The sequence below is a fragment of the Theropithecus gelada genome, chromosome 12 (assembly GCF_003255815.1).
Source record: "Theropithecus gelada isolate Dixy chromosome 12, Tgel_1.0, whole genome shotgun sequence".
NCBI lineage: Eukaryota > Metazoa > Chordata > Mammalia > Primates > Cercopithecidae > Theropithecus > Theropithecus gelada.
In genome coordinates, this window is record NC_037680.1 from 84,610,369 (window position 1) to 84,629,050 (window position 18,682).

An 18,682-nucleotide genomic window follows, 5' to 3' on the forward strand; every position below is an offset into this window, starting at 1 on the left:
GCAGTCAGTGCATGTCCTTAGTGCTCACAAGATTCAAATTCCTGCTGGCCAAGCTTGAGCTATGGGTCCCACCCTGAAGGCAGGGGACTTTGCTGACAGGCCACCAGGACTACGTGGAATAAGGGTGGGATGGCTACTGCCTTCTGAGGGCAAAGTGGGGTGCCATTACCTTCAAGAAGGGGGTAGCATGCTGGGGAGACCCCACAGCCTTTTACATTTTATCAAGCCTTCAGGAGGGGTACTCATTTTCCTACATTTATTTATTTATTCATTTATTTTTGAGACAGAGTCTCACTCTGTCACCCAGGCTGGAATGCAGTGGCACAATCTTGGTTTACTGCAGCCTCTGCATCCTGGGTTCAAGCGATTCTCCTGTCTCAGCCTCCCAAGTAGCTGGGATTACAGGTGCACCCTACCACGCCTGGCTAATTTTTGTATTTTTAGTAGAGACGGGGTTTTGCCGTGTTGGCCAGGCTGGTCTCGAACTCCTGACCTCAGGTGATCTGCCTGCCTCAGCCTCCCAAAGGGCTGTGATTACAGGCATGATCCACCTGTGCTGGCCTAGAAAAGACCATTTTTTATGCAATTAGATAAATTTGATTTGGAACTGAGATGATAGAAGGAATTATTATTCATTTGTTAGGTGTGTAATGGCATTGTGACTGCACAGGAAAAAAAACATATTTTAGATGCATACTGAGGGATGTGGGGATAAAATGTCATTATATCTGGGATTTGCTTTGTAATATTTCCTCAGAGAAGTAGAAAAAAAAAAAAAAGAAAAACAAGAGTAGATAAAACAGGGTGAAAAACTGAATAAACTTTGTTTTTGAAAATATCTATTGAAAACACCTTGTGTGGACTACATTTGAGCTGTTTTGGTGCTTGGGGGACTAGTTTGGGGCAATTTTGGTAGCACTAGTTTCTGGGGTTTGTCCACACACACTGACCACAGCACTGGCATTTGGCAGTCTGTGAGCTGGTGTCTGGCCTCTGATTTCCCCTTGTCGTGGAATTAAACACGCGTGAGCAGGAGCTCCTCCCTGAGACATCGGCTGTCAGGAATCTCTTCCGAGCACTATGGCTGCCCACAGCTGCTTCCTAGGTTGCCTCACTCATGGGCAGCAGTAAGAAAGCCGTTTGGGACGGTTGACCCAGTTTAGAATTCAAATTCATTCCCTGTCTGTGCAATTGGAATTTATTTCCTCTGCAAAAGGCTTGAATCTCAGAGCAAAATACCTGTAGCTGGGCTTGGGTGTGCATGTGGTGATCCTAATGGAGAAAAACCCTGGTTTATTTTCCTAACAACGTGTACCTTGCAGTATCCTCAGAGCCTGACATTATTAAGAGTGTGTTATCACAATACAGCACAAAATCTAAGGCAATTTGGATGTCCTTGGTCCTAGAATTAATATGTGCTTTGTATAGTCTTGTAATTTGGGAGGCAATTTTCCATAACACAGTGAGAGATGTTCCTTTATACATTTGAGATAATTTAGCTCAGTGTTCATTTGGAAAAATTACTGTGCTAATAGCAGCTCTTCAGCCTCCGAACAACAGACCGTGTTGGGAGAGTCTGGACAAAAGCTGGAGGAATTTCCCCCAGACCAACAGCTGCCTGAGGTTGTATGGCAGGATCTGAAATACTGTATGAACTCATGAACTCTAGCTGATTTGCTTAAAATCAATAGCCTTTAATGGAGGAATATGAAATAAAGGTGGAAAAATAATGAATTTCCCCATTGTCCAGGTAAATTGGATGTCAGTGCACATAAATCAGAATCTCTGTATGTTCAGCTATGGGAACAATCTGGTCTTCCTGCCAGACTTCTCTGCCCAAGCTACAAGAGAATAGAAGCAAATGAGGGAGAATAAACTATATCTTTCTCTTAGGTGTGTTTTGTCTCAGGCTTCCTAAATATTGTGTACCAGGGACCTTTGTTATTGTGGGGGAGGAATCTTCTACCCCAATTAGAATCCAATATAATAATGTAATAAATGCAAAATACTTTTTTCTCAATGAGGAATGTGGTTTCTAATGATGCTGCTTTGGAACAAGTCCCAGGTAAAGCCCCAGTAGACCCAAGTTCATTTCTAGTTGCATATCTGCCCTTTGGCACTTGCTTCCGACGAGGACTGAGAATCCAGTTGTTGCTGCTGTGGCTGCACCTGATATGCTCAGCATTGTGGGCATGGAGATAGAACAGCATCTTTGGTAGGAGACTCTGAACTCTGGCGAACTATTCCATCCATGAGGAATATTTGTCATTAGTTAAGTTATTGACCTCATAAAGGGAGGCAAGGGGAAGAACTGCCTTTCTAAGTATCTATTCACCTGTAGCTGGCAGTTGAAGTTGAAAATCATCAGTTCAACAGATGCCCGGATGTGAATGAACTCCGGTTCTTTTTTTTTTTTTTTTTTTGAGACGGAGTCTTGCTCTGTTGCCCAGGCTGGAGTGCAGTGGTGCGATCTCCGCTTACTGCCAGCTCTGCCGCCTCCCTGGTTCATGCCATTCTCCTGCTTCAGCCTCCCTAGAAGCTGGGACTACAGGCGCCCACCACCACGCCCGGCTAATTTTTTTTTGTATTTTTAGTAGAGATGGGGTTTCACTGTGTTCCCCAGGATGGTCTTGATCTCCTGACCTCGTGATCCACCCGCCTAGGCCTCCCAAAGTGCTGGGATTACAGGCGTGAGCCACCGCGCCTGGCCAGCCTGGCTAATTTTTGTACTTTTAGTAGAGATGGGGTTTCACCATGCTGGCCAGGCTGGTCTTGAACTCCTGACCTCAGGTGATCCACCCACCTCAGCCTCCTGAAGTGCTGAGATTACTGCAACCTCCATCTCCCAGGTTCAAATGATTCTCCTGCCTCAGCCTCCCGAGTAGCTGGAATTACAGGCATGAGCCACCACGCCCAGCTAATTTTTTTTTTTTTTTTTTTTTAAGACGGAGTTTCACTCTTGTTGCCCAGGCTGGAGTGCAATGGTGCGATCTCCAGCTCACCGCAACCTCCACCTCCCAAGTTCAAGTGATTCTCCTGCCTCAGCCTCCTGAGTAGCTGGGATTACAGGCACACACTACCATGCCCGGCTAATTTTTGTATTTTTAGTAGAGACAGGGTGTCACCATGTTGCCCAGGCTGGTCTTGAACTCCTGACCTCAGGTGATCCACCTGCCTTGGCCTCCCAAAGTGCTAGGATTACAGGCATGAGCCACCTTGTCCGGTGTGATTTTCTGTTTTAAAAACCACCATCCAGAGTGGTGAGGTTCACATTCATTGGATGGGCCTGAACTGGGAGCGGACTCTCACATGCATTTGAGGACCAATCACAGGATAACTAGGAGGAATGGAAAAATGAATGGGAGTGTACAAAGCTCCCTTTTTAGGCCAGCTTAGTTGCCTGCAGCTGTGACCTGGACACTTCTATTCACTAATGCTCTCCGGCAACGAGATATACTGATAAACACACACTGATCACACCCTGGAAGAAAATAAAGGGGGTGTAAAGGTAAGGTTTTATGTAAACAATTACAGTCCATGAGCAGCAAGTTCTAAAGTGCTGTGACTTTTGGGAAGAAGAGAAGCAACAGCTGTTAACTGCAGGGCAGCTACCGCCGTTCATCCCAATGCCTCTTGGCACTGTTCCCACTGAGGACCATGGATACAGCAAACAAATGTTTATTTCAAGGCAACTTGCTTCATTTAAACTAGTGGTTCTTCACTTCCAGAATGCATCGGGTCACCCAGGGAGCTTTTAAAAAATACAAATACTCAAGCCCTATCCAGAGAGATTCTGAGTCAATTGTCTGTAATGAGGCCCTGAGATTTTGCTTTTATTTCTGTGTTTCAAATGCAGGAACCATGGATTTAAACCATCATTTTGAGTCATCATCAAAGGACAGGACATGGGAAACAATTAAGGGAGATTCAATCATCCTCGTCTCCTGAGGTAAGAGATGAACAAAATAGTGTCTCTCTCCACGCTTCTGACATTTTTGCCTATCTCCTCTTTGATGTCAAAACTTCCTGGAGTTATCCAGCCTCGCCAGTTTCCTACAACTGGGGGAAAGCTAACCTGTCTTGTGTGATTCATCTGATTATGAATCCAGGCTCTGACTACATCGTATGTCTAGTTTGGTTCAGTGAAACATTAACCCGCTTCTCTTTGTCGTGGATTGTGGCAGGTTTCGTGTGACGATGAAGTCCAGTTATTTCTTGGACAGAGTGGGTATGCACCCAGGCTGATTTCCTGAGGGTGGAGTGGGAGGGGCCGGGCATAAACTTGTTTAGGTGTGTCTTAGGGTGTAAGGCTCAGGGTTCATCTTGGTAAATGTTTTACCAGAAGAACCTGTTCTAGTCTCTTTTCCATGTCTTCCTTTGGGAAAGTGAGTTTAAACGGAGCCTTCTAAAGTTTCCAAGTGGATAGTTGTTGTACCCCTGGCTTTCTGAGTGGGTGAGGGTCAGCCCAGGCATGAGGCTGTGCAGATATTTCTGATCATTTCTCAACTCCCAGAGAGCTGCCGTCTCGAGGAGGAAGTTTCTCTTTACTCTCCACTCTTTGCTTCTTCTTTGCTCCCAAAATATGGTCCCCGAAGGAAGGACCAGTGCTTTTGCCTAGCTGGCCACCTGGCACTTGGCCATCTAATTTGGAGATTGCAGGAATGGTGAAATGGAATCAGGGCCAGAAGGCTTGGGGAAAAGCTTTGGTGGGAGAACATCCATGCATGAGCTTTGGCAGCTTTGTCTTGGAACTGAAAGTAATCATGCTTAGATTCAGCAAATAACACCCATGACACTACATCTGCATCTTTTTAAAAGTTACACTACATTTTTCATAAGCATGGAAAGGGCTGATGAGAATGTTGTAGGTTGATGAATTTTTAAAAAAGTTTATCTGTGAGATATTAGGAGATACATTAAAAGTGGCTCATTTTCTTTTTTTTTTTTTTTCTTTTTTTTGAGATGGAGTCGTGCTGTCACCCAGGCTGGAGTGCAGTGGCATGATCTCAGCTCACTGCAGCCTCTGCCTCCCAGGATCAAGCAATTCTCCCTGCTTCAGCCTCCCCCGAGTAGCTGGGATTACAGCACCATGCCCAGCTAATTTTTGTATTTTTAGTAGAGAGGGAGTTTCCCCATGTTGGCCGAGGCTGGTCTCGAACTTTCAACTTTAGGTGATCCGCCTGCCTCGGGCTCTGCGCCCGGCTGTGACTCATTTTCAATAAAGCTCAAATCTTGACTTTGAATTAATATATAGGGCTCACCTTGGGCTTTCACCACGCCCTCTACAGCAGTGTTTTAATGAAGTTGTTATGAGAAAGGAAAGTATTTTCTGCATTGTTTATTGAGAGAGAGAGAGAACTTTATACATTAGGAACTAGTGCACTTAAATTATGTGACAGATGACCTTAAAAACTAGAGGTATTGTCAACAATACAACTTCAATTTTATATTATTACAGTTACTGATGTTTTTAAAATAATGTAAACAAAAATGTAGATAAGTTATGCCAAAACAAAAGGTAATAACATCAAAAAAACAGAGAGAACACATATAAGTTAGCACATTAGGTACTACAAATAACTTAACACAAAGTGATAAACAACCCAGACCCAAAATTTTAGTCATTTCTGTACTGTGTGAGCAGATATAAGAAAAAATGGCATAGATCAGACCCAGGAGCTACAGAACAAGTTGTGCAGAAGCTTTTTATGTCACCGTGTTCAATACTCTCCATTTGCAACCTAAGCATTTTCTTTTTTTTTGCAACCTAAGCATTGTTTTTTTTTTTTTTAAAGAGATGGGGTCTCGCTATCTTGCCCAGACTTGTCTTGAACTCCTGGGCTCCAGTGATCCTCCCACCCTGGCCTCCCAAAGAGCTGGGATTACAGGCGTGAGCCACTGTGGCCAGCCACTTTCCCTCCTTTGACCATTCCTTCTTTTAGCTACTATTCCTAAGAAACAGATTTAAAATATATATCTTCTAGGGTAGGCTAGTAGCTATTCACATTAAGATTCTACTTCTTTTTTTGTTTGTTTTTTTGAGATGGGTCTCACCATATTGTGTAGGCTCCTGGGCTCAAGCCATCTACCCACCTCAGCCTCCCAAATAGCTGGGACTGTAGGCACATGCCACCATGCCCAGCGTAACAGTAAGATTCTGACAGGTGACCAAAGCTAGAACCTAGGCCTCCAGCAGCCAAAGCCTAATTTGATAGCTCAGTGGACACACAAAGCTAATTTGATAGCTCACGCCACACAAAGAGACATTTTTATCACAATTTAGCTAAGAGGCTTCCCACTTCTTATTTGGAAAACAGGTGGCAAAATAAAAAGAAAACCTTCGAAAGGTGAAGGATAAGAAAATCCTTGTGTTTGTGTAATTTTGAACCTGAAAAGGTTAAGTTCACTGACTTTACAGATTCAATTCTGGATGGCTGGTTTTTATTTCTCTACCCATTGGCCTTGGTGACATCATGACATTCCCGAGTTTGGTTAATGAAAGCAAACAAACAAATAAACAAAAGAGCGATTTAAGAACAGCATAAAACAAAGTGAAAACATTACGTGGTTGCATCTGTTTCCTGGTGAAAGTGCTAACGGCACTAAGAAGCCAATGTTTCTACCATTCCACTTTAACGACGTGTTTCCGACATGATTCCCTTTACTCCTTTACTCCTGAGGTTAAGGCACACCAGGCTGAACAAGGTGAGAGGTCTGACATGCATCACGGAATGCACAGGCTCCAAGAGCATCTATGTGAAGACTAGCCAGTGGGGAAGAAGCAAAGGGATCCAGGCTTTGCTTGGATCCCTTGAAGGGTCCTGCAGGCTTCAAGTGGTTCAGACAGACTAGACTAGAAGCATGAGACAATACTATAAGGCACTCCTACAAGAGACACAAGGGAAGGCCAACATGGAGACGGAGCCACAGGTCCCAGCTGTCCACTAGCTGGTTTATTAGCCATGAGGCCTGCCTCTGGGCTGGGGCTCAGAACTAGGGGCAAGGAAGATCTGGGGAAAACAGAGAGGCTGGTTTGCAGCTTCACGGCTAATAGGAGGGAGCCCTCCCAAGAGTTAGGAGTTGCTGTGAGTTGCTGTAGGTGCCTGAATCTTCTACTCTGGGCAACAACCAGCTTCATTCAACGTCTTGAACTTCATTCAATGTCTTGTCTTTCTAACAAGACGAGCAGTCAATGGCTTCCCTTTTCACCGGGACAATCCGAAGCAAAATAGCAGTTGTCTCACTTGAGTTTAGCAATGCCTTCTGTCACACCAGTGGCCACTTACGAGGACAGTGCCACAAAACATGACCATTTGGAACCTTTTTTTTTTTTTTTCTGAGACCGAGCCTTGCACTGTCATCCAGGCTGGAGTGCAGTGGCGCGATCTCGGCTCACTGCAACCTCCACCTCCCAGGTTCAAGCGATTCTCCTGCCTCAGTCTCCCAAGTAGCTGGGATTACAGGCATCCACCACAACGCTTGGCTAATTTTTGTATTTTTAGTAAAGAGGGGGTTTCACCATGTTGGCCAGGCTGGCCTCAAACTCCTGACCTCAAGTGATCCACCCACCTTGGCCTTCAAAGTGCTCGGATTACAGGCATGAGCCACCACGCACAGCCTAATTTTTGTACTTTTAGTAGAGACCTGATTTCACCATTTTTTGGCCCGGCTGGTCTTAAAACTCCTGCCCCCAAAGTGCTGGGATTACAGGCGTGCCACCAATCCTGGCCAAGTGGAACCCACTTTAAATAAAACTGACAACTACCGGCATGCTTAGGAGGGTATCCCATACTCTTGTCTTTTACCTAGGGTTTAACAATGACTTGGATTTTGCCTCACCCATGCATCCATTAAAAAGCACTAAGGAAAGACCCTTGAGTCAGAGATTTTTGAATCCAATGAAATTAGAATCGTCTACCAATAAGGAGACTGCTGGGTGCTAGACTAAAAGACACTGCTGGGTGCTAGACTTAACTGTCGAAACACCGTTCCACGTGACAGAAATCAACACTTGTCTGTTTACATTAACTCAGCAGAGCTTATTCACGCGTCACTGGATTCGACCTACTTGACTCAGGGTCGGAAGAGTGGTACAAGGTGTGCGACATATGAAGCTCCTAATGCCTGTCACTAACAAGTGACACGGAGGCAGGGGAAACGGAGAGTGCCGCTACGGATTCAGGTCATGCCAAGGAGGGGGGCTGTTTCAGTCTTGCTCCAACCTTTCCACATTTTCACATTATTTCAGAGTAAGAAAAGAAGTGGTGCAGCAAACTCAAGAAATAAAGTGGGCAAAAGTTATACACATCTCTATTTACTAGGAGAAGTAAAAAAAAAAAAAAAAAACCCCTGTGTTGAAACCAGGCAGTATTGGAATCAGGAGGTGAAGATTTGTTTCATAATCTAGTGATTTCAGGAGAGTGTCAGATCAACGGAGATGAATAATTCTGCACAAACACACGAGCAACAGCATTGGCTTGACTCTAAAGGAGGAGCAGAATGCCCTCTACTTCCTCTGCTAATGCCCCTCTGCAGAAAATGTTCAGTGTGTGTGGCATCAAAATTAATTTATGGACGGCCTTTTTTAGCCAATGGGTAGAGAACCAACTCCCAGGTTTGCAAGCCCAGCCTCTCTGAGGAAGCACAGAAAATAACTATCCAATGTCCACGTTCAGTGTGTACACACGACACACAGAGACAAAAACAGAGGCCAGGCTCCGTCAAACGACACACTCTGGCTGAGCAAAGGCTGCATTCGGCAACTAGCGTGGTATAAACACCTCGGATCTCACTGCAGCCAGAAGGAAGTCACGGCATAGTCCCTTTTCAGGAGTCTGAAGGATATCACTTGTGTTGCAAACCACAGATCCCAAGTATTAGACGTATTCCCTTCTTGGTGGAGGCCTACTCTAGAAGAATCAAAAGTGATGGCCCTCTCAGTGAATCCAATGGTAAAGCTCCTAACTAGGTGACACTTTAGCACTATAGACATAAAAATGACTATGGTGCAGTCCCTAGAAAAGGCAGTGAAGCAAAGGGGGCCGCTGAGAGTTTACATGGTTTTCATATAAAGAGGCTTTTAACTTTGGAAAAAGCGGGCCTGGAAAGAACACTACTCCCATTCCAGTTGACTGCTTTTTAAGTACTTTGTGGCCTTCCTGCCGCGGTGCAAAATGAGGTCTATTTTAGGAACTGGCTTCTTTACTGCGGGGTTAGATGCCAACATTTCACCAGGGTTGGACGATCTCACACATGAGTTTCTGGCACTTTTAGGAGGGATTTCCTCAAGTGATACACTAGGGAGTGAGCCTTTCAGCAAAAAGCGGTTCCCCGGAGTCAGCTGCCAGCTCTGGGAGATTAATTGGCCATTTTTTCATGTTTTATGTGCAAGATATTTAATATGGGATGAAAAATGGAACACAAGGAAAAGCAGGTATTAGTTGGGTCTGAAAGAGGTGGTAATCCACAGATTTGCTTTTGTTTCGACAGTTTCTAAGCAGTGGAACAATTACCTAACAGTGCACCAAATAATTTGTTAGAGTTGAAAACAGTAAGGGCGTTCATGTGCGCCAAGGCATTCTGGGCTGAAAACAGCAATTCTGAATTTTCATGGCAGACCCAACTCCTAAGCTGGCTCCACTCTGTCCTATCAGATTTTGGTGGTGGTGGCAGAGAATGTCACAGGCTTGTGGCTGGCACCGACCAAGCTGTCAGGGTTGTATGAAAAGGAGAGGAAACAGGAGTAGCTGGACATGGATCCAGCTCTGGGTAGCTGATAGTGATAACACATCGATTTTTTTTCGCTTTTGAAAATAAGTAGAAAATGATGCGGGTGGAAAGTCCTCGTTAGGAGTTTACAGGGACTGCTCATATTTAGCAGGGCCCTCTGAATGGGGACTGGTGAAAACAAAGATGTTTTGAACAGGGATCCAGAATTTCGCCCTTGACTCTCGGCAGGTAAGACCCTGGGTGCCTGTGAGCTAGGAGAGGAAATTCTGTACGTCGGGCAGACTTGTTACAAGGGGAGGAGATGGCCCTGCACTTCAGGTCTCCAGATGCAGTGTGCTGGGAACGGCCTCGCTGACAGTTGGAATCACGGATACATTAATTACAGCGAAGGCAAAAGTAAGCTACAGTGACAGGGAACTGGGGGCGGAGGGAGAAGGCACTTTGCCATGGGAGCACATCTGTTTTATAATAAGCAGGTCTATAATTCTCTTGTGAAAGATCATGTTCTGCTATCTTCTCTGAGGCTGGAAAATATAAATACTGTATTTTACCAAGGGGAGGAGGAAAGGAGATGATCAAATTTGTTTGCCTGTTGCCAAGTGTTTGAGATTTTCCACCCTTTTTCTTTTGTGCGCAACGTTCTCTTTAACTAGAGTGGGGGTAAAGTCAACCTGCTTTTCTAAGGGTAAAAGGCACCGTGAGGCGTCTCATGAATAGGGCCCTGGCCTTTTAACAAGTTTTCAAGCCTTGGTTGCTGCTACTGTATAGTCAGAAAATAAATGCATGTGTGGTGCTGAGCTATTAAGGTGAAATGTGTGGTCTGGGGCCAAAGGAACTGGTGGGGGTTGAGAGGTAAAATGCTTACATCTAACTGCATGAAAGTCAGTCTGAAATGTCACATCTCTAGATGGACGGAAGTATCATGAGTTGGGGTCTTGGGGAAGCGGGGTGTGGGGGAAAGGAGCAATGGGGTTGAATGTACCAAGTATTTTGTGAGCCACTGATCCTAATAGCAGCAAAACTACTAAACTATGAAGACATAGAAGGCATCTGCTCAGCACGAAAGATACAGAATCTTCTCATAACGTCTACTGAGAACTGTTTCATTATAAATGTCTTTTCCTGCTCTAGAGAGAGTTAAGGGGAAAGAATGGGAGCTGTCAGGGTCCCAGGGCTATCCTACCTGCCGTTTTGGTCACAGTGACTGCCACGCGCTCTTCCAAGGGCACTGCAGCGGGAGAACGCTACCTGCCGAATAGCAAACAGCTCTCTCTTACTCCTATTGTTTATTTTAGCACTCTTTGCTTTACTTCAAGGTGGCAATTATAATGTGTGTGTGTACATACATATTTATTTAAATAATATTAGATCTAATTCATTAATTATACTTGTAAGTTTGGTATTTTCTTAATAGTCCAAAGTTGATATTTTGAAGTTCTACATTACTCTGATTTTTTAAACAAAAAAATGAGAAAGCAGGAACGGTCACATTGACAAAGGTCAAAATGAAAGTGCAGGAAGAACAATGAGAAATAAAGCACTTAAAACGAATAGGTAGGAACTGCCTACACAGGATTCTGAGAAAAGAAACTAAAACGACCCTCTCTGTGAATATACGTACCATACAGCCCTATCTACCAGTCTACACGCCGATGTCTTTAATAACAATCCCAGGACATTTCCTCCGGCCAGCATCATGAGAATCATAAATACCAACCATGGTCACCCGTTGAAAGCTGTTCTTCAGAAAGCCATGTGTACAGCCTGGAAAACATGGTGGAGTGTCACATCATCAGGCAGGTGTTGGGATTCGTACGGCAAACAGACGGACAACACGCAGTTATTGGTCGCAGAGGTTTCTTCTCTTCTCGGGGAAAAAACTTCTGAGATTAACTTCAAAACCAGAACCAGCTCTCCTCATAAATTAGGGGTGTATGCTTTCTGTCAGAGGGAGCTTGGCTCCTGTTTCCAGCCATTCGGCTCTGCTTAGGTGATTCCCCGCCTCTGCGGGAGGAACTGAGGCGGGAGCGCCAGGGACAGCAGGTCCTGGAAGGACCCAGCCGTCTCTTGTGTTTTGAAGGTTTTCTTATGAAACAGATGATGATGGGTGCCTGCCTCAGTTACTTCAGCCTCTGTGAAGGCTAAAAATAAATAACACAAAAATAACCTAAATCACTGTTTTGTGCAGGAAATGCTTCCTCTTGTGTCTCGGGTAATAAAATGTCCCGAGAGACAGAAAAAAACGTCTGAACTATAAAGCATTGTGTAGACCACGTTTTGTCTGGGAGCAAGCAGCTGAAATTCTTGGCTAAGTGTAATCCAGCTATTGGTAGTTTCTCAAGCCACAGAGGTTCTGTGGATTGTTTGGACAATGATGTACACAGAGCATACGTACAGGACATATAGGTATTTGTGCATATATAAATAAATATATATCTCTCTCTATATCTAGCTGAAGAGGAGACATACTCTTCTTCCAAAGGGGTCTAACTGGCTAGTTAGGAAGCCGCCGTGGGGCTGATGGATTGTTGATTGGCGCATCCCCGGCCTTCGGGTCGGCCGGAGTCAGGTGTTCTGGTAGGACAGCTCGAACATGGTGCAGGCCTCCTCCAGACTCTCGTCCATGTTCAGTCTCTGCCAGAAAGACTTCTGCTTCTTCTGCAGCTCTCGGCGAACACACCTCGGGCAGGGGACAGACTTTTCTTTGCATTCAGAATGGAAAACGGCTCCACAGCTTTCACACCTGCAAAAGGCAACCATGGATATGATGAGCAAGACTGAAGCCAGCAAGACAAACGGGAAGCCCTGTGGCCTCGGGTGCAGCTGGCGGCAGAATCTACTGTTCTGGACAACCCTGCCAATGGGAAGAGAAATGACTCACTGAAATGAACTGTTTGCTTTTCCAAAATGCTCAAGGTTGAATTTCACTTGAAAAACATTTTTGCTTTTCTGATCTGAACTAAGGCTTATGAGTGGGGGGGAGTCCGCAGTCACCCAGCAATTCTGGTTATAGTGACAATGGACAGAGCACCAGAAGCTCTCCATTGAGAAGGGAGTGGGGCGGTGACTCTAGGGTGAAGTCACCCTAGAAATGAGGGGGGAGTGCCTCGTGAAAACGCTTGGCACACCAGTGACAGCCACCGTGTTACATCTGTGGCAAGGTAGCTTTCTACATCCGTTAACACGAGCTAAGTGGTTCTCTGTTAACTAGCTGCCTTTATTTGACAGTTTGAAAAGATAAAATGACACATTTTCATTTTCTGAATGACATCCTGTGGTCTATGAAATCTTGTGAGTTTTTTAAAAATTAGGAAAAAACTCCTACCTTTGTAAGTCTACTTTTATAACATGAGCGTGAACATTAAAGCAGGAGACAGTGGGGAGAACACATTTTCCCAACAATATGACAGATATTGTCATTTGTAGAGAGGAAACATTCCAGGTGGATGACTCGTTTGTTGTTCGGCTTGGTGGAAACCTGCACGGGAGTCTGAATAACTTGTTTTTACAGCGAAGTTTTTATTTATTTATTTATTTTTTTGGAGATAGTGTCTCATTCTGTCACCCAGGCTGGAGTCTAGTGGTGTGACCTCAGCTCACTGCACCCTCCACCTCCTGGGCTCACGTGATCCTCCCACCTCAGCCTCCCGAGTAGCTGGGACTATAGGCACCCACCACCAAACCTGGTTAATTTTTGTATTTTTAGTAGAGACGGAGTTTTGCCATGTTGGCCAGGCTGGTCTGGAATTCCTGATTTCAGGTGATCCACCCGCCTTGGTCTCCCAAAGTGCTGGGATTACAGGCATGAGCCACTGCATTTGGTCTGCAAAGCTTTTAATAATGAGTAACTGACAAGCTCAAATACAGCTGCTCCAGTGAGTGGTTTGCCGATATGGACTGAGTTTTCATCCTTCCATAAGGGTAACGGGAAACTTGTACCAAGTCCTAGGAGCCCAGGGAATTGTGCCTGCGTAATTTTGCTCAGCCTGCAGCATTCAGGGAGGGTCCAGAACTGGACTGGGTTCAAAGAAGGTTGCGAAGGAACCAGTCCCGAGGGCTCAGCCTCAGGCTTCTTTTGCTTTTTCCATAGGTCTTGAGTTTCAGTGCTGGGTGCAGGATGGTCTTGGGGACATTATCTCCTAGTCTGCCACTGACTTACCCCAGCACCATTCAGGACCCAGAGGGCTTAGTGAAAGGAAGATCTTCCTACCCACCCTCATACCTTGGAGAGGAGGCAGTGACTTGGATGGAGAGACACTGTTGGGAGGAGTGGGGGTTGGAAGGGGGAGAAAGAGAGAGAGAGTGTGTGTGTATGTGTGTATGTGCGTGTACACCTATTCCAGCGGAGGGACAGGAAGACAGGACTTCCTTCACCCAGCAGCTCTACCCCCAGCTTAGCTCTCTGGGTCAAGTGAGGCGAGCCGGCAAGGAGCTTCACATCAATTTCTGGCTGTGTGACTGCTATAAACTGAACTGTGTCTCTGTTATTCATATGTTGAACCCCTTACCCACAATGTGACTATATTTGGAGACACTGTGCTTAGGAGGCAATTAAGATTAAATGAGGTTGGCCAGGCGTGGCGGCTCACACCTATAATCTCAGCACTTTGGGAGGTTGAAGCAAGCGGATCACCTGAGGTCAGGAGTTTGAGACCAGCCTCGCCAACATGGTGAAACCGCGACTCTACTGAAACTACAAAATCAGTAGGTGATAATGAGAGCTGGGGGTTGTGTTCCGCCCTTTTCACTCCTTGAGGTTCTCAAGATCAGATGGACCTTGTGGTGACGCACGCCTGTAATCCCAGCTACTTGGGAGGCTGAGGCAGGAGAATTGCTTAAACCCGGGAGGTGTTGGTTTGTGGAGAGTCAAGATCATGCCACTGCACTCTAGCCTAGGTGACAAGAGCAAAACTGTGTCTCAAAAACAAAAAAAGATTAAATGAGGTCATGAGGGTGAGACCCTGATCCAAGCTCATAAGTGTCCTTAGAAGAAGAGCACGGGGAGCTTGCTCTCCCCAACTCCGCATGCCTCAGAGGCAGCGCCATGTGGGCACACACAGAGAAGGGGTCCTCTGCAAGCCAGGAGGAGAGGCCTCGCCAGAAACCAACCCTGCTGGCACCTTGATCTGAAACTTCCAGCCTCCAGAACTGGGGGCAACACATTTCTGTTGTCTTAGCCACCCAGTCTATCGTATTCCATGTGACAGTCTGAGTAGACTAATGACCTTAAGCAAGTCACGTTGCCTTTCTGAGCTTCCTGCGCTTCAGTGTCCTTATCAGCTAATTGGAGACTACATAGCACCCACCTCTTGCGGTGCTGCGAGCCTCAGGTAACATCATGGATGCAGTGTATTCCCAGTTCCTGGCCGTGGTGGGAAGTGCTTAGCAAACAGCGAGGACTGCTCCGGCCAGGGTGCCCCTCAGGCTGCCTGCTGCCTTCTGTATGGCTGCATTGCAGCCTGACTTCACCCATGTCACTATGGAGACCTGAGGACATCTCAGTCAACCCCCTCCTTGCCTAGATGAGAAAAGAGACTCCAAGAGGTTAGAGATTGCCTACTGGGGACACGGTGAGTTGGAGACAGAGTTGTGACTGGAGCCCAGGGCTCCTGGCAGCCCAGCCAAGGCTCTTACCGAGCGCCACACTGCCTGGCTGAGGCCTGGCCATCCCAACGAGAGCAGGGAGCCATCGCATAGGGAAACATGGGGCTTCTGATCAGAACACCTGTGTCAAACCACAAATCCTTCTTTGTAGTTGAGTGACAGTGGGCAAGTTACCACTTAAGTTCTCGGCGCTTTGGTTTTCTCATTTGTAAAATGCTGCTCATGGTGAACCCTTTCCTACTCACTGGGTTGCTGTGAGACTAAAATGAGAAACATACTTGTGGCTCACGCCTGTAATCCCAGCATTTTGGGAGGCTGAGGCGAGTGGATCACGAGGTCAGGAGATCCAGACTATCCTGGCTAACACAGTGAAACCCCATCTCAGCTAAAAATACCAAAAAAAAAAAAAAAAAAAATTAGCCGGGCATGGTAGCGGGCACCTGTAGTCCCAGCTACTCGGGAGGCTGTGGCAGGAGAATGGCGTGAACCGAGGAGGCAGAGCTTGCAGTGAGATGAGATTGCGTCACTGCACTCCAGCCTGGGTGACAAAGTGAGACTTCATCTCAAAAAAAATTTTTAAAAAAATAAAAAAAAATAAAGAGAAACATACTTGTAAGTGGAAGGACTATGCAAAGGCTGTGACGCCACCCCTCACAGGTGACTCTAGTACCCGTCTCCTTGACACAGGCGCTATCCTGGACATGGCAGGGTCACCTCTAGCATCTTCCTCTTCCCAGTCCCCTCCTCCTTCCAGTGAGGATAAAGGTCAGACCCATGTCTTCTGTTTTTTTTTTTTTTTTTTTTTTGAGACGGAGTCTGGCTCTGTCGCCCAGGCTGGAGTGCAGTGGCCGGATCTCAGCTCACTGCAAGCTCCGCCTTCCGGGTTTAAGCCATTCTCCTGCCTCAGCCTCCGGAGTAGCTGGGACTACAGGCGCCCGCCACCTCGCCCGGCTAGTTTTTTTTTTTTGTACTTTTTAGTAGAGAAGGGGTTTCACCGTGTTAGCCAGGATGGTCTCGATCTCCTGACCTCGTGATCCGCCCGTCTCGGCCTCCCAAAGTGCTGGGATTATAGGCTTGAGCCACCGCGCCCGGCCCAGACCCATGTCTTCTACAGCCTCTCTCATCTGGGCCAGCTCCTTCCTAGTGGCAATGGCTTTGTCCCCACTGGTCACACCTCTGTAACCTTCTATCACTAAAGTGACACTAATGGTAGCTTTATCATATAAATTTCCTCCTTTCAGCCCCCTTTCCCCTACTGGGTTAGTCAGTGATTTATACACCTAGGGATGTAGCCCCAGGGCAGTGATTGATAAGGAGGAAAAACCCTGGGTTCCTTCAGTACCACTCCCTTATCTCTGCTGATACCAGGCTCCAGTGAGTGAAGAGATTGAGTCTTATCGGATATTTCTGGTGCAACAAACACCCATGGGGTGATGGAAGAGCTGAGCGCACCTGCTCTTTCTAACCAAAGGTCAGTAACTGAAAAAAAAGCATGAGATAAAAAAAAAAATTAATGATTTCAAAATAGAACAAAATCCTATTTTCTAACAATTTGTAACCCAGCAGGTATCTTTTAAACTGTAGTATGGATAGATTGATCAATGACCTTTCCAAATTCTGAGAATCTATAGTTAATCTCTCCCCTCCCCCAACCCTTTTCTCTTTAAAGGAAAAGAATAAGAGGAGGAAAAGGAAGGAGAAAGGGAAATTGTTCTCTTACATAAGATTTATGGAGCCCTGTAATAAAAATGTAAAGTTCAGGATAAATATTTACATTAAAAAATGTAATATATGGGAGTGTTCCTCTTTGAGAATAGGATTTTATTTTCTTACTTTAAAAAGATTCATTGGCTGGGTGCAGTGGCTCATGCCTGTAATCCCAGCACTTTGGGAGGCCGAGGCAGGCGGATCACCTGAGGTCAGGAGATCAAGACCAGCCTGGCCAACATGGTGAAACGCTGTCTCTACTAAAAATACAAAAATTAGCTGGGCATGGTGGCGGGTGCCTGTAGTCCCAGCTACTCGGGAGGCTGAGGCAGGAGAATTGCTGAAACCCGGGAGGCAGAGGCTGTAGTGAGCTGAGATTGCACCACTGCACTCCAGCCTGGGCGACAGAGCAAGACACCATCTCAAAAAAAAAAAAAAAAAAAAGATTCATCAGTCCTCCTTAGTGCTCACTGAGTTCCTTGACTATATTTAAAATATGATTTAGCACATACAACTTTTCAGGAACACATCTTTCATATAAGGCAAATCTGCCAATGTAATCATCTCTGCTGAAAATTGCAACAGGTAATGAAAGAGAAATGTCCCTTTGGTGTTCCTGTGTGATACATCAAATGAAAGCTGGTTTCTTCATTTCTGAGTCATCCAGTCCAGCGATGAGCAGTTTCACTGCTTGCTGGATGTTGCTGAACATCACAGCAAACAAAGACCGACGTCCTCCCTTTGCAGTGTCCGTAACTGCAGGGAGACATTTGTTATTGACCAAAGTCATCCAATGCGTTTTTCTTTTTTTTTTTCTTCTTGAAAACATTCATTGCTTCACTTTTTTTCACACCTAGGGATCTCAGCCTTGGCACCACTGACATTTTGGGTGATAATCCTTTGATGTGATGGGGTGTCCTGTGCATCAGAGGATGTGTAGCAGTATCCCTGGCCTCTATCGACTAGATGCCAGTAGCCACATCACCCCCTCCTCCCAGTTATGACAACCAGCAATATCTCCAAACACTGCCAAATGCCTCTGGAGGGCAAAACCATCCCTGTGGACAACCCTTGACCTAATCTAGTGGAAAATGCATCACAGAGGGGGTACCCAGGTACACCATACTGAATTTGCAAGTGTCACCTGCTAGCTTACGTTCTTACCAACCAATAAGGTCCAGTGTACTGTACTTATTCATTTAACTTTCACAAATACATATGTTAAACACATCATTTGATAAAATAGTTGAAACCACTAATATTAATATTAACCAAACAGTGATTTCTGTTACTTCTAATGGCAAAAACCGCACTTGCTGTCGCACGAACCTAAAAGGAAATCATTTAGAACATCATTTAAGGCCGGGCGCGGTGGCTCAAGCCTGTAATCCCAGCACTTTGGGAGGCCGAGACGGGCGGATCACGAGGTCAGGAGATCGAGACCATCCTGGCTGACACGGTGAAACCCCGTCTCTACTAAAAAAATACAAAAAACTAGCCGGGCGAGGTGGCGGGCGCCTGTAGTCCCAGCTACTCGGGAGGCTGAGGCAGGAGAATGGCGTGAACCTGGGAGGCGGAGCTTGCAGTGAGCTGAGATCCGGCCACTGCACTCCAGCCTGGGTGACAGAGCGAGACTCCGTCT

The 18,682-nt window shown here is 45.9% G+C and overlaps 1 protein-coding gene across 1 annotated transcript in view; it reads right to left on the bottom strand.

Moving 5' to 3' along the window:
* Window positions 1-12,212: 12,212 nt before the first annotated feature.
* The window catches only part of PLEKHM3 (pleckstrin homology domain containing M3), a 183,379-nt gene continuing 176,909 nt past the window's right edge, over window positions 12,213-18,682 (bottom strand). Inside the window, exon 7 of the mRNA XM_025405529.1 lies at window positions 12,213-12,472. Within this exon, the coding sequence (XP_025261314.1) occupies window positions 12,295-12,472 (178 nt within the window). The 3' untranslated portion in view covers window positions 12,213-12,294. The remainder of the gene's footprint in view (window positions 12,473-18,682) is intronic.